This window comes from Bos indicus, chromosome 9 (genome assembly GCF_029378745.1).
Source record: "Bos indicus isolate NIAB-ARS_2022 breed Sahiwal x Tharparkar chromosome 9, NIAB-ARS_B.indTharparkar_mat_pri_1.0, whole genome shotgun sequence".
In the NCBI taxonomy this organism is placed as follows: Eukaryota; Metazoa; Chordata; class Mammalia; order Artiodactyla; family Bovidae; genus Bos; species Bos indicus.
Genome location: NC_091768.1, coordinates 30,101,421 through 30,118,487, shown reverse-complemented (window position 1 = coordinate 30,118,487; position 17,067 = coordinate 30,101,421). Strand labels below are relative to the sequence as shown.

At 38.4% G+C, this 17,067-nt stretch overlaps 1 protein-coding gene across 5 annotated transcripts in view; it reads right to left on the bottom strand.

Annotated features, from left to right (window-relative positions):
- TBC1D32 (TBC1 domain family member 32) overlaps positions 1–17,067 on the bottom strand; it is a 206,220-nt gene extending 189,153 nt beyond the window's left edge. For 3 of the 5 annotated variants that reach the window (XM_070795889.1, XM_070795891.1, XM_070795890.1), the window contains exons 1-4: positions 16,908–17,066; positions 16,578–16,735; positions 6,226–6,387; positions 1,933–2,110 (exon numbers count right to left, since the gene is read on the bottom strand). In XM_070795889.1, coding sequence (XP_070651990.1) covers positions 1,933–2,110; positions 6,226–6,387; positions 16,578–16,732 — 495 coding nt within the window. In that variant the 5' untranslated portion in view covers positions 16,733–16,735; positions 16,908–17,066. Of the gene's footprint in view, positions 1–1,932; positions 2,111–6,225; positions 6,388–16,577; positions 16,736–16,907 lie in introns of those variants that run through there. The other 2 variants (XM_070795892.1, XM_070795893.1) reach the window with 2 other exon arrangements.

The window sequence follows — 17,067 nt, the reverse complement described above, 5'->3', positions numbered from 1 at the left end:
TCAGATATGCAGATGACACCACCCTTCTGGCAGAAAGTGAAGAAGAACTAAAGAGCCTCTTGATGAAAGTAAAAGAGGAGAGTGAAAAAGTTGGCTTAAAGCTCAACATTCAGAAAACTAAGATCATGGCATCCGGTCCCATCACTTCATGGCAAATAGATGGGCAAACAGTGGAAACAGAGGCTGACTATTTTTGGGGGGTCCAAAATCACTGCAGATGGTGGTTGCAGCCATGAAATTAAAAGATGCTTACTCCTTGGAAGGAACGTTATGACCAACCTAGACAGCATATTAAAAAGCAGAGACATTACTTTGTCAACAAAGGTCCATCTAGCCAAGGCTATGGTTTTTCCAGTGGTCATGCATGGATGTGAGAGTTGGACTATAAAGAAAGCTGAGCACTGAAGAATTGATGCTTTTGAACTGTGGTGTTGGAGAAGACTCTTGCGAGTCCCTTGGACTGCAAGGAGATCCAACCAGTCCATCCTAAAGGAGATCAGTCGTGGGTGTTCATTGGAAGCACTGATGTTGAAGCTGAAACTCCAATACCTTTGCCCCCTGATGCAAAGAACTGACTCATTTGAAAAGACCCTGATGCTGGGAAAGATTGAGGGCAGGAGGAGAAGGGGATGACAGAGGGTGAGATGATTGGATGGCATCACCTACTCAATGGACATGAGTTTGGGTGAACTCCAGGAGTTGGTGATGGACAGGAAGCCCTGGGTGTGCTGCGGTTCATGGGGTCACAGAGTTGGACAAGACTGAGCGACTGAACTGAACTGGATAACTAAGAAAGTATAATCTTATGAGTCCTCAGAGTTCTAAAGTTAGGTGTTTCTGTGCCTTTCCTTTCCAGAATGTCCTTGAAAAGTAGCATTTCAGTAAACCTATTGAATAAGCCATCTGATTACATTAAACTGAACTAAAATCTCTATAGCCTACTCTTCTTCCAAAGAGTACATCAACAAGGGATGATTTATAGCCACAACATGAAGAAAATTCACAACCTTTGTCACTTCCTCCATCACATCAGATAATTAACTGGACTTATAAAAATTAAAACTCAGCACAGTTATCTCCTGGTAAATAATGCAGTGATAACTTTTACATTCTGCCTTGACTAATTCCAAAGCCATTTTCCCTTCAAAAGTGTAGTCGATTAATATACATATATATTTCATGTCTCACCCAAACTTTCCATATTCCTTTTTGGTATGCATTTAGGATCTATGTTACAGTTATGTCCCTATGTTAGAACTAATTAGGTGAAAATGTTTCACTAAAAATATCAGGTGGGATTCATATGAAGGTCAAACAGACTCCAAATGGCCTGAAAGTTTCTGTATGGAAATTTATGGTGCATTCATGGGCTCTACTCCAACTAGTTTCCTTTGTTTTCTGTTAGGACTAATCTAGACACTGGACTCTTAGCTCTGTTGTAGCTAAATGACAAGGATTCCAATAAATGGGAAGGATAAAATATAAAGCTTCAAATCTTTGAAAATTAAAAAAAAGCTTATCTTTTAAAACTAACAATTCATAGCAACTTTCATCTCCAGAAGATAAAGGAAATATTTTATCTCCATGTCTCATCTACAGTGTAGTTAATATTTGATTAATAAGGATTAACTGAGAATAAGATCTTTTGTTTAACTAAAGACTAAGCAGATTGCTTCATTTTTTTTTTATCCAAAATCTACCAGTTTATTTCCTAATCTCATTAACAATTGTTCAGATATAATTTGCTGTACATATAATTCTAGAAGATATTATTTCATGAACTAAATGTTTAATATCAGATTATGTTATTGCTTATTCTTCTGAATCTTAAAACTAGAAAGTAGAAAAAAAATCTGGCTAATAAAGACTGAATTGAAGCTAATGATTATTAAACACCATTTCAAGACATAAAGGCAGAATTAAACAACACACCTGATTGAAGGACGAATCACTATCAGAGCAATTGTCTGTGCAATAACTACTGCTTTTCTCCTTTTGGATTTTTTTCTGCCTCTCTTGACTTCGTATTTCATCTTCTTCAAACTTGTTAATCATAGATTCCACCACTATCTTCATGATGTTCTTCAGAGAATGAATCATCTCTTTATACCTTTAAATTCAAAGCAAGCTTTGTAAGAGAAAGACTATTAGCACAAATTAAAACATTCAACTAAATTAAACTTATTATTTTTTTCTGTAAAGTCCCTCTAAGAATATAATCCTAAAGACAAAAGTCAGTTTTTCTGAAACACCAAATGACACAACAGAATTCACACAACGGGAAAATAATTAATAGGAAATCTAAAATATGTTATTTCCCAAGTTTTTGCATCTGGTTACATGAACCAAGGCAGTAAAATTAATAGAACTCAAGGCAAGATGTTCCAAAGGCAGACTCCAGTAATTAGCAACAAAGTCAACTGCTAATATACAACTACCAAAACCCAGCCTATATTACAGGACACTTTCACTCCTTTTTAAAATTTCTCTTTCTCTATTCTCCCTTCCTCTATTTTTTCCTTCCCTTCTCACCTGCCTATAATTTGTATCTATAGGCATCCATCACTACAACTGAGAACCAAATAGGAATTAAAATATCAGTGGATCCTTTCAAATAGAGAAACCACTATCAGAGATGTTAGGAAAAGGATTCCTGAAATTAGTAAAATTTTGAAATGGATAATTTCTAAGGTCCATTTTAGCTCTCTGGGTCTATCTATCTATTTTTTAAAAACTTGTAATAAATTTATCCATTTATTAAGTGCAAACTCTCAAGCACCCATACTAACATTAAACTAAGATCCTCCAAAACCCTACAGGTAGAATTTTAGAGCTAGATGGAAATATAAAAATAATCTAGTCTACCCTTTATTTTACAAATGAGGAATATGAGATGTGTACTACTGAAATTTCTATACTTAAAAAGGCAAAAATTAAAAGCAACAAGGTATAAAGATTTAAATAAAGATAATGAATAAAATGGGCTTCCCTGGTGGCTCAGATGTTAAAGTAAATAAAATACTAAATTTGAAATCAGAAAACTTGGATTGGAGTCCTCACTACTTTACCTACAAGCTCTATCATTATAAATAAGTCTCTTTTTTCTTAACTATACATGAGAAAAAGAAAACAATCTAGGACTTCCCTAGTGGCACAGTGGATAGGAATCCTTCTCCCAATGCAGGAGACACGGGTTCAATCACCGGTCCCGGAGGCTTCCAAATGCTGTGGAGCAACTAAGACCATGCACCACAACTTCGAGCCTGCAAACTGCAACTACTTAACCCATGTACTACTGGAGGCTGCACGTTCTAAGGCCCCGAGCCACCAACTACTGAAGCCCAGGAGCCTAGAGCCTATACTCCACAACAACAGAAGCAACCTCAATGGGAAGCCTGCACACTGCAACAAAGAGGAGCCCCCACTCACCGCAACTAAAGAAAGCCCAGGCACAGCAACAAAGACTCGATGCAAGCAAAAAATAAAAATAAAAAATACAATCTAGGAGCACTCTTCTATTTACTAGATGGGATGCTGTCCAATTCATGAATCATTGAATAAAGGCACTTAGAGCTTTAAATTAAAAAAAAACAACACACAATCAAGCTGATCTAATTCGCATGGTCATAGCAAGAAATAAATAAGAGTATATATCTGAAAGTTCCTTGTAAATATAAAGCATGATAAAACATATGTCCATTGCTTATCATTATAATAATGGAAATACATTAGAAAATAAACACAGAAACTTCCCTTTTTTATATCCTGGTTAGTGGATCATTTTAACTACATAAATCTAAGAAAGGATAGGTAAGGTACTCTCCCATAAAAGTAATAAAATCATGTGGGGGGATTTGGATAAAAATAGTAGACTGAGATTTTAAAGTTTAAAGAAATTTTAAAATATATTTTAAATTATATATTACATACATTATACAGCACCAAATACATTATTTCTATATATAACTTATACATTATATACTTAATCATGTTATTTAATAATGTATAATTTACATATTATATAACTATAAATAGAATATACATATAGCTATAAATGTGTATATTTTTACAGTCTCATAAATTATGAGAAAATACAAAAATACTGTAAGAAAATAAGAATAGATTAGGAACAATACAGAGGGAAAACACATACAGAAAAGAACTACTATAGAAGTGAGAAGCAGCGCAGGGAAAATTCAAGTTTAGAAGTTTATAAAGAGTAAGAAGGATAACACAACACCGTTAATCAACTATAATCCAATATAAAATTATTTTTTTAAAAAAAGGCAAGAAGAAATTGAATTCTAAGACACTCTTTAGACTAACTGGTGAAGTACATATAGGAACTGAGTTAGGAGGCCCCAGCTTCCTCTTTAACACATTCCAAGCACCAGGAAACAGGGAAGTATAACAATGTCCTGGTAGCAATCAATAGCTATCCACCACAGCTGCGCTCCCTTTCCACAGTAACTGGACTGTATAGCTGGGCGTAGGAGTGAACTACACTCCCCAGACTCCATTCCAGTTAGGTATAGCCATGTGACCAACATAAACTCCTGTCCCCTTAAAACTAACAATAGAGTGGGACTTCCCTGGTGGCACAGTTGATAAGGTCTGCTTGCTAATGCAGGGAACATGGGTTCAATCCCTGGTTCAGGAAGATGCCACAGAGCAACTAAGCCTGTGTGCCACAATTACTAAGCCTGTGCTGTAGAGTCCACGAGCAGCAACGACTGAGCCCACGTGCTGCAACTACCGAAGTCTACTGCAACAAGAGAAGCCACTGCAAGGAGAAGTCCATGCACCACAACAAAGAGCAGCCCTGGCTTCCTGCAACTAGAAAGCTTGAGTGCAGCGAAGATCCTATGTAGTCAAAAATAAATTAAAGTGTTTTTTTAAAAAGCCTACAACATACTGATTTAAAAAAGGAAAATAAAGTAAATCTCAATAACTTACAGGGTAAGGGTAATTAAAACCCATAGAGTTTCATTTTAGACATATTTTCTCCAGAAAATATAAATTTCTTGAAAACACACAAACATGAATTCTTCTACAAGACATATCAGCAAACTAACCAAAGGAAGACAGAATAAAACAAAAAACAAAACTAGAGAATAAGACCCTCAATATCAACAGCTAAACAAACTGGAACTCAGTAGCAACTGTAGGTTTGAAAAAGCCTAGGACAGAATATGGACACCACTGAGAAGATTCCTTCATAGTCCAAGAAGTTAAAAAAGAAAATGCTCTAAGAGGTAGTGAAAAAACCAAATCAATTAACAATGAAAATAAACACTGTGAGTACTTCCACTTATATATACAAGATTATATTAACATGATAGATCTTACAAATGAATTGTTTCATGTGCAAATACCTCTATTTAAAAAATAGACATCAAAATGTTTAATTAAGAAAGCAATTTGAATTATTACAGTAAAAATGTTTTTAATAACTGTACTATTACATTAGCCCTAAGTAGTTTCTGAAGAAACACACACACACACAAAAAAAAGAAAAATATTCTGTTCAACATAAAATCTTTCATCCATGGTTCACAAAGAACACATCCATTAAGACATTTAAAATCTTTGTGAGGTAATTATTATTATATTAATTTTACACATGAGTGAACTAAAATGCAAGAAAATTAAATGTCTTAACCAGAGATAAAAAGTAATTACTAAATACATTTTTAGTAATATTTAGATAGCCTAAATATCTCATGTAAAACTTTGCTTTTAGCATTAAAAAGTTTTCATTTTCTGACTAAGACCGTTAGTCCTCCTTTTAGAATATTTAATGATATTGCCAGAAATAGACTATTAGGAATTATAATGAAGAGGGTTTCCCTTACCTGTGGTTTCACTTTCCACAGTTTCAGTTATTAAATGGAACATGCCAGAAATAAACAGTAAGTTTCAAATTGTGTGCACTCTGAATAGGCGATGAAATCTCTCAGTCCTGCCCAGCATGTGAACCATCCCTTTATCCAGCCCTGCCTGGTAGCCACTTAGTAGCCATTTAGCCTATCAGATCGACTGGTCAAGTCATCCTTATTTTACTTAAAGCTGAGTGGAAGAGTGGCATGATCTGACTCATTGGTTTAAAGACTCATTCTGGCTGCTAAGAGAAAAAGAGACTGCAGGAGACATGGGTTAAGGGTACTTTCAAGGAACCCTGTTGAAAGAAAAACTACTTTAAAATATTATTGGGGGCATACTCACTCTTTAGATTCCTGAGTTCTTTTAGTAACATGCTGTACAACTGTGTCATAGCCAAATTCCTCACCCTGATTCTGATCAGATGTCCATTTTTCCATTTCTTCTTCAATCATAGACCCCAAAGTGTTGCATATATACTGTCTAAGGTACTTCACAAATTCATAGCTGAAACAAATATTTGAAAAATGCAGTAAATATCATGAATTCATCTATCAACTGTACCCAAAAAAATGTTAGCACAGAAAAGACCTGTAACATAATTAGATTTCTTACCTTACTCTAGGATTAAATTAGTTATTCATCCCAAATCATTCAGCTAATCTAAAATTTTGTTGTTTGGTTTTTTTTTTCCCTGAGAAAATTGGCAAAATTCACATTTAAAAATGACAATAGTGGATAGCAAACTTCGGGACCAACACAAACTTTAACGGGTTAGGACCTTTCTATACTTTGTTATGGTTTGCATGTGATGCTTAAGCACAGGGAAAGCAGTTGTTAAAGACTTTTATAATTGTTCAAGTTGATGAAGAAAACCACATTAGAATAACAGTAATTATAAAATAATTAAATAGCAAAAGGTTAAGCTCCAATCATCAGAAGTTTTTTGTACATTTGGAAACTGTGTACATTTTGAACTGCCCTAAATTTCACCTAATCAGCTTTTGCCTGATTATGTTCACAAAAAGAAGTATCTCAGAAAATCCAACACATTGGACATTTTCCTTCATACTCTTAGGTTGATGCCAAAATTAAAATCCATTTGCTAACGCACAACAATATAGCAAACATGAGAGGGCAAGAGTTCCAAAAGTAGGTAATTCTTTATGAAACACATTTAGTAAAAGTAAAGAGCAATGGTTGTTAATTAATATTATGATTTTAAATGATTTAAAATGTTTTTTTGGTCTCTTAAATGACAAAGAAAATTTAGGACAGGTCATCTTTGTAAATGCCACTATGTTCAAGACTTATAGCTTGTATATATACCTGTACTAAGAGCCTTGCATATAATATGTAGCACAGAAGCTCAAGGAGAGCCTGAATAATTTTCTTCAACATAAGTCCATCATACTATCCAGCATACAGTCTTCAGTTTAATATTTATAAAGGGACTGTATGTCCACTAAGGAACAGCCATCTTACCCAGGTAGCCAAGGGATCTCATTCTCAATTTTAACTGAGATTTCCTGCCCTGCCCATTTTCCCTCAGCTCTGAACACACTACCGCTTCCTGGAATCTCCAAGTCTGCTTCAGAAATGTAAGTGGCAGCCCTGCCATAGACAGTTCAGGCCCCAAAAGCCAAGTAGAGATATTTATTATGAAACATGTAGTATTACAGCAAAAGTACAAGCTCAGAGTCAAAACAGCCTGAATGCCAGCTCCAGCTGATAAACTCTAGCTGGAGTGGCCTGGAAGAAATCTGTTTTCTCATCTGAAATTTGGAAACAATGTCTACTTCATTCCTAGACAAGAAATAAAAAGGATATTCTTCACTCCCGTAGCTTCAATTTCAGATTCAACACAAACAAGTGATTTCTTAAGCTCTTCCTTCAGCCAAAATGTCTCCCCAGAATAAAGGCACACTTGTTACTATACAAGTACACCCCATTTTATTGCACCTTATTGCACCTCACAGATATTTGAGTTTTCAACAGACTGAAGTTCTGTGGCAACCCTGTGTCAGAGCAAGTCTATCAGCAGCAAGAGCATTTATTCACTTTGTGTGTCTGTCACATTTTAGTAACTCTCACAGTATTTCAAACTTTTTCATTATTATTATATTTGTTACGGCAATCTTTCAACAGTGACCTTTGATTTTACTACTACAACTTGCTAAAGGCTCAGATGACAGTACTTCTAGCAATAACATATTTTTAAATTAAGGTATGTATTTATATGCAGAGTACATCATGAGAAATGCTGGACTGGAAGAAACACAGCTGGAATCAAGATTGCAGGGAAAAATATCAATAACTTCAGATATGCAGATGACACCACCCTTATGACAGAAAGTGAAGAGGAACTCAAAAGCCTTTTGATGAAAGTGAAAGTGGAGAGTGAAAAAGTTGGCTTAAAGCTCAACATTCAGAAAACGAAGATCACAGCATCCGGTCCCATCACTTCATGGGAAATAGATGGGGAAACAGTGGAAACAGTGTCAGACTTTATTTTTCTGGGCTCCAAAATCACTGCAGATGGTGACTGCAGCCATGAAATTAAAAGACGCTTACTCCTTGGAAGGAAAGTTATGACCAACCTAGATAGCATATTCAAAAGCAGAGACATTACTTTGCCAACAAAGGTTCATCTAGTCAAGGCTATGGTTTTTCCTGTGGTCATGTATGGATATTAGAGTTGGACTGTGAAGAAAGCTGAGCGCCGAAGAATTGATGCTTTTGAACTGTGGTGTTGGAGAAGACTCTTGAGAGTCCCTTGGACTGCAAGGAGATCCACCCAGTCCATTCTGAAGGAGATCAGCCCTGGGATTTCTTTGGAAGGAATGATGCTAAAGCTCAAACTCCAGTACTTTGGCCACCTCATGCAAAGAGTTGACTCACTGGAAAAGACTCTGATGCTGGGAGGGATTGGGGGCAGGAGGAGAAGGGGACGACAGAGGATGAGATGGCTGGATGGCATCACTGACTGGATGGACGTGAGTCTGGGTCAACTCCGGGAGTTGGCGATGGACAGGGAGGTCTGGCGTGCTGTGATTCATGAGGTCGCAAAGAGTCGGACACGACTGATCGACTGATCTGATCTGATCTGATGTACTTTTTTTACACAACTTTACTGCACAGTTAATAGGCTACAGTGAGGTGTAAACATAACCTTTATGTGAAAAAAGGAAACACCCCAAAAAACCATATGACTCGCTTTACTATAATACTTGCTTCATTTCAGTGGTCTGGAACCAAACATACAATATCTTTAAGGTAAACCAATATATTAACTGCCCATTGGACAAGGCTACTTTGTTTTATCACCATATGAATCAGCACTGCTGCTGCTGCTGCTGCTGCTAAGTTGCTTTAGTCGTATCCAACTCTGTACAACCCCATGGATGGCAGCCCACCAGGCTCCCCCGTCCCTGGGATTCTCCAGGCAATAACACTGGAGTGGGTTGCCATTTCCTTCTCCAATGCATGAAAGTGAAAGTGAAAGTGAAGTCGCTCAGTCGTGTTGGACTCCCAGTGACTCCATGGACTGCAGCCCACCAGGCTCCTCCATCCATGGGATTTTCCAGGCAAGAGTACTGGAGTAGGGTGCCATTGCCTTGTCCATCAATCAGCACAACCTATACCAAATCTTTCATCCTATCCACCGACTGCAAGCCATGTTCTCCTCTGACATATCTTTGTTAATGGTACCATCCTTCAATCGGATACCTGTGTATAGCCTCAAACAATCTTCTCCATTACATCTCAGATCTAACTAGTTAGCAAATGCTATAATTATGTAAATTCTTCCTCTATAACTTTCCTTTCCCACTGCCACCAGATTAATGTGCATATTTTTGTAACTGTAGCTAAACAAATACCCTCTAGCAATGGCCCTCTAGTAAGTCATCCTATAAATCAGTGGTTCTTAAAGTATAACATGAATAAGAATCACCTGAAGGGCTTATTAAACTACAAATTGTTGGGGCCCACTCTCAGAGCCTCAATTCAGGTACACTGTGGGCACAGGATTTCACATTTCTAACGAGTTCCCAGGTGAGTCTGATGCAGATGCCAAAGCTGCTGGTCCTAGGACCGATACTTGAGAATCACTGATCTAGACAGATTCTGTGCTCAGGTGACTTTTAAACTAGCATAAATTTCTGGGAGCTTCGATCAGCAAATTCCTACAATGTTGTGTTGTTTCTGGTGTACCTGCTGCATGCCAAGTCGCTTAAATTGTGTCCGACATTTTGTGACCCTAGGGACTGTAGCCTGCTAGGTTCCTCTGTCCATGGGATTCTCCAGGCAAGAATACTGGAGTGGGTTGCCATGCCCTTCTCCAGGGGATCTTCCCCACCCAGGGATCGAACCCATGTCTCTTGTTTCTCCTGCAATGGTAGGCGGGTTCTTTACCACTAGTGCCACCTGGGAACTCGCCCCTTTAGTACAGTGAAGCGAATTTCTGACATGTTCAAATTTCTATTTCAAAATATACACAATTGTATTACTATAAGGAAAAAAATACATAAAACATGTAGTACCAAGTTTGTTCCAGGAAATCATCCTCTTAGCTATTATAAACAAGAAATTTTTTGATCAGATTAGAAAAAGTATCAGTAATGATTTATTTTAAAAAGATAAGTTATGAATTATAATACTGATATGTGGAATTCTTAAAACAGGTTATATTCCAGAATTATAGGATTTATTATATGATAAACAACCTTACATATTAGTATATAAAAGATTATATGCTGAAAAAAAGAATGAATATTTTACACTACCTACAACCTTTTAGGCCAAAGAATAAGCCTCTGAATCATGATGTGAGTGCTCACTCAGTTGTGTCCAACTCTTTGCAACACCATGGACTGTAGCGCACCAGTCTCCTCTGTCAGTGGGATTTTTCAGGCAAGAATACTGGAGTGGGCTGCTATTTTCTCCTCCAGGGGATCTTCCCAACCCAGGCATCAAACTCCTGCATCTCCTTCATTAGCAAGCTGATTCTTTAACACTGGGCTACCTGGGCTTTGCCTGAATCATGATGAACGTTACTAAATGCATAATTAATTACTGAAGCACACATATAATTCTTAGTGATTTCTCTATGCAGGGATAACACTCTACACAATGGATGTTTTCCTGAAGTAAGCACTTAAACACACTAGAGTTCACTAATTTAGAAAGTCATTGGTAGATTCTTCTGTAAAACCAAAAATAAAGTCAATTCAATAAATATTGTGTTCCTTCTCTATCACACTAAAAATATACCAGATTAGAGGACCACAAAGATGAACACCTACATTAGAGACTGCTACAATCATTAGGGTTGCCAAGTATTTTATAGAGAGCTAACTAATGAGCAATTCTCACTGAAATCCAAGTAAGTAAGCTCTAACTCAGGCTTCCCAGGTGGCACTAGGAGTAAATAATCCACTTGCCAATGCAGGAGACATAAGAGGTATGGGTTCGATCCCTGGGTTGGGAAGATCCTCTGGAGGAGGGCATGGAAACCCACTCAAGTATTCTTGCATGGAGAATCCCATGGACATTGGAGCCTGATGGGCTTATAGCCCAGAGGGTCGCAAAGAGTTGGACACAGCTAAAGCAACTCAATATACATGCATGCTCTAACTCTGAGGTTCCCAACCCTGGCTGTATATTAGAATCACCTAGAGAGTTTTTAAAGAGATGGGAATACTAGGCCACATGACCTGCCTCCTGAGAAATCTGTATGCAGGTCAGGAAACAACAGTTAGAACTGGACATGGAACAACAGACTGGTTCCAAATCAGTAAAGAGTACGTCAAGGCTGTATATTATCACCCTGCTTATTTAACATATATGCAGAGTACATCATGATAAATGCTGGGTTTCATAAAGCACAAGCTGGAATCAAGACTGCTGGGAGAATATCAATAACCTCAGATATGTAGATGACACCACCCTTATGGCAGAAGGTGAAGAAGAACTAAAGAACCTCTTGATGAAAGTGAAAGAGGAGAGTGAAAAAGTTGGCTTAAAGCTCAACATTCAGAAAACTAAGATCATGGCATCCGGTCCCATCACTTCATGGGAAACAGACGGGGAAACAGTGGAAACAGTGTCAGACTTTATTTTTTGGGGCTCCAAAATCACTGCAGATGGTGATTGCAGCCATGAAATTAAAAGCACGTACTCCTTGGAAGGAAAGTTATGACCAACCTATACAGCATATTCAGAGAAGGCAATGGCAACCCACTCCAGTATCCTTGCCTGGAGAATCCCAGAGATGGCGGAGCCTGGTGGGCTGCTGTCTATGGAGTCGCACAGAGTCGGACACGACTGAAGTGACTTAGCAGCAGCAGCAGACAGTATATTAAAAAGCAGAGACATCACTTTGCCAACAAAGGTCCGTCTAGTCAAGGCTATGGTTTTTCCAGTGGTCATGTATGGATGTGAGAAGGACTATAAAGAAAGCTGAGCACCAAAGAATTGATGCTTTTGAACTGTGGTGTTGGAGAAGATTCTTGAGAGTCCCTTGGACAGCAAGGCGATCCAACCAGTCCATCCTAAAGGAGATCAGTCCTGGGTGTTCATTGGAGGGATTGATGTTGAAGCTGAAACTCCAATACTTTGGCCACCTGATGCAAAGAGCAGACTCATTTGAAAAGACCCTGATGCTGGGAAAGATTGAAGGCAGGAGGAGAAGGGGACGACAGAGGATGAGATGATTGGATGGCATCACCAACTCAGTGGACGTGGGTCTGGGTGAACTCCGGGAGTTGGTGATGGACAGGGAGGCCTGGCGTGCTGCGGTTCATGGAGTTGCAAATAGTCGGACACGACTAAGCGACTGAACTGAACTGAACTCATTTGAAAAGACCCTGATGCTGGGAAAGACTGAAGTGGGGAAGAGAAGGGGGTGACAGAGGGTGAGATGGTTGGATGGCATCACCGACTCAATGGACATGAGTTTGAGTGAACTCTGGGAGTTGATGATGGATAGGGAGGCCTGGCATGCTGCAGTCCATGGGGTCACAAAGAGTCTGACATGACTGAGCAACTGAAATGAACTGAGAGAGCTTTTATCAAAAATACCTAGTCCAGGCCTCTGCCATTCCCCCTCTACCAAACTCCCCGGAAATTTTGATACATTTAAGGTTAAGGTTCATCATCAGTGCTTTTTTAAATGAACTCCAATCAATCCTACTATAGTCAAGACTGAAAACCAGGGAATTTTTTTTTTAATAAGAGGTCAATCTGAGTGTAAAAATTTATACAATACATACACGCATAATGAAAGCAATGCCTTCTTCCCTACCATTCTCCTCTCCTGCAAGGAGAGCTGCCAGTTTCAAAGAAATCCTAGCTGCCAGTTTCAAAGAAAAGAAAGAAAGCCTGGGTCTTTTAGAGGACATGTACAGTTTAGGGTAAAAGAAAAGTTTTTTAAAGGCTATGGAAAGCATAGATTAGGGCAGCTGCATGTGGAACAAATCCTCAGTAAGGCTGTTCTGCCTATACAATGACTTCTCAAATGACTGCATTTTCCCCTTGTCACTTTATTATACTACCTGAAATTCCATCATCCATGGACTCAATTCTCTGAACAATCATCATCTTACAAAAATGCCAATAGCCTAGAGATACTGCTTTTCCCTGTTAATCTATTTAATAAGATTATTTTTCTTGCTAATACATCAGGACAACATCAGGCAGATATAAGGAACAGTTCTGATAGTGGAGATGGGATGACATAATTCTGATATATAATATGAAACACTTTGGGTGGCAACATATACCTAAGTGACTCAAGGACATTTAAAGTTCGAGGAGAGTTTTTTAGTGAGTAGAAAGACAAATCAAGATATGAGTACCTGGACTGACAGGATCTCATCAAACTCTAAGATTGTAAGATGCTATGAAAACACCAAACACAAGCATCTCCTCTTTGCTTCTTCATAAGGACTTCCTTCCTCCTAAGACAAAGATCTTAGGCTAGTGCAGCTAACACATGAATTTTGTTATCTGTACTTTTAAGACTACAAATGACTCAAACTACTTTTAGAATTATAAATTGTACTTTTAAGACTACGAACTTATTATAATTTGATTGTGTCTGGGTTTTTCCAATCAAATAGTAAACGTTAATGATGCAAGTTCAGAGAAGGAAATGGCAACCCACTCCAGTGTTCTTGCCTGGAGAATCCCAGGGACAGGGGAGCCTGCCGTCTACGGGGTCACATAGAGTCAGACACGACTGAAGTGACTTAGCAGCAATGATTCAAGTTAATCAGCAGGCATTTAATCTATCTAATAAACTGCTGAAGATGATTTGACATTATTACAATAGTAACTGCACTGCTGACAAGAACCATAATGATTCAATTTTAACTTGAAAAGCATTTAAAAACTGACACAGCTAAAGCAATACTTACAGACAAATGTGTAGCCTTAAATACTTATATTAAAAAAAGAAGAAGAAGAAGAAAAGCTGCAAATAAAAGAGATAAATAAGCATTCATCACAAATTTTAAAGTTTCCCAGGAAGGGAAAAAAGAGCAGAAATTTTACGAACTGTAAAATAAATACATAATAGAAAGGAAAATCAAAGCTAACAGCTAGTTCTTTGAAAAGACTGATAAAGTTGATAAACCTCTAGCAGAACAGATGAAGAACAAAGGAGGAAAGACACAAATTTTTAAAAAAGAATAAAAAATAGGACAACTATGTTTCAAAAAAGTAATAGGATATTAAGGGCTTCCCTGGTGGCTCAATGGTAAAGAATTCACCTGCAATGCAGGAGACATGGGTTCCACCCCTGGTTGGGAAGATCCCCTGGAAAAGGAAATGGCAATCCACTCCAGTATTCTTGCCTAGGAAATTCCACAGACAAAGGAGTCTGGTGGGCTACAGTACATGGGGTTGCAGAAGAGTCAGACATGACTTAGCAACTAAACAACAACATTAGAATAGTAACAAAAACTTATATACAGATAAGTTTGAAAATATAGATTAAATAGACAAATTCCCAGAATATGATCCTAACAAAAACTCAATAATTTAAAAATATTTTAAAGAAGTATTTGCATGTGAACTAAAAAACAGAATTTAACCCCAAATTTAATGCTTGATGTGGCTCTGTTTGAGGCAAATTAGTATTACATGATTATAAAAGACATTAATGACATAAAAGACATTTCTCAAATCTGAATTTGAAAAAGTTGAAATTATCTTATATTTGTCTGTTTAAGTAATGAATCAATAGCTAACCAATAAAAGCTGGTCTCTGTTATCTCCCGGAGAGGGCAATAGCAACCCACTCCAGTACTCTTGCCTGGAAAATCCCAGGGATGGCGCAGCCTAGTGGGCTGCAGTCTATGGGGTCGCACAGAGTTGGACATGACTGAAGCGACTTAGCAGCAGCAGTAGCTGGTATCTCCAAAATAAAGAATATAATCATGCAATATCAACTATCAGTAGTGGATTTAATGAAAAAATAAAAAATCAAGGAAATACAAAAGAAACCATATGTATAACCAGAAATACTAATTAAGAAAAAACTCCTCCCACACTTCTTAAAACTTCCCTGAGAATCGGGAGAAAACTGTAATGTTCTCCTCCAAAAAACTGCAAATAAACACAAACTTTTGCACAGAATATTAAAAGGGCTCAAGGATCCCCTGATGACCACATAAAAGCAGGTAGGAATTCCAGATAAGAATTTCAGAGCACCCAAAAGTCAGTAAAGCTAACATAACAAGAAAAATGTTAAACGCCATCCTCTTGAGAGCAAATTGAATTAAAAATATCACTACTAATAATAAATTGAGGCACCTGGAGGTAAATTTTCATTGGAGAGGCTTAAATGATACATATGAATCAAATCAAAAGAAAAAATACTTATCTCTAAAGAAATACACCTGTCAAGATTTATCTCAAATGACCTCTCTCTCATTAAACTTCCTACCTACTGCTTCCAACCTAGAGCACGCTGTACCTTATCTAAATCCCGCATATCCCTGACATGTATCACAGACTTCTGAGTAGGCGCCTTCTCCCTTGGTAGGCACTTTCGATATCCCATGAACTTCCCTGGTGGCCCAGTGGTAAGTAACCCGCCTGTCAAGCAGGAGACGCAGGTTCAGTCCCTGGGTTGGGAAGATCCCGTGGAGAAGGAAATGGCAACCAACTCCAGTAGTCTTGCCTGGGAAACCAGGGACAGGAGAGCCTTGTGGGCTACACTGTATGGGGTCACAAAGAGTAAACAAACAACAACAAAGCTATTCCACAAGAAAATAATCTCTCCTGTATTCCTGCAGTGCTCAGAAGTCAAAATTGGTGCAGCCACTGAAATATCAGATCAGCAATGAAACAAGGATCTTGTGAACTCAAAGCTTTAGAGGTATAGTGACAGAAATCACTTGTAATAGAACTATTCTTAAGCGAACAAGAATAATTTACAATAATTTACTATGTTGCCCAGGAGAAAAAAATATATAATTAGAACATGTCGGTCACGTCATTAAAAACACAGGGGAAGCAGAAAGTTTGTTAAATAAGAAATAAAAAATAAATTCGGTATCTAAATAAATAAAAGAAAACGTAAACCTCCAACTTGGATGCTGTTTTGACAACAATCATATAACCGTCTTTATCCAACTGCATTTTGGATCAGCTGATTTGTTTGCTTAAGACATCAAAAGGAATTTTACTTGTGAAAATTTTCATCCGTTTCCTCCAGATGTAAGAGGATCTCCTCGGCGCACTCCAGGGAGGGAGCACCCGTGATTTTCTCCTTCACGCTCTGGAACAACTGCCTCAACATCGCCTGCAGCATCGCTTCGTCCTCACCAGAGAAGTGAGCCATTCTCTGTCAAAATCAACGTCCACGCCCGTTACCGAGGGTCCCGGCGAACGCCGCGCCCCGCGCACGCGCGTTCCCACCCAGCAGCCGGCGTACAGCGCCGTTCCCCGGGAGACCGCGGCCGGCGCTCAGGGGCGGGCCCTCAGCTGCCGGAGCGTCGTTCAGGAAAGCAAATTACCTTGCGTTGGGGAAACAAGAATCCTTGACGTCCCACCTTTGGCACTCGTCGCTTTTTTTACCAACAGAATTCAAGCTGCCCCGATTAACGGCAAAAAAGAGATTCCAAAGTCTCTGCGGGTGGACCTGACGGCGGCACGTCAGCGCTGCACGTGACGTCA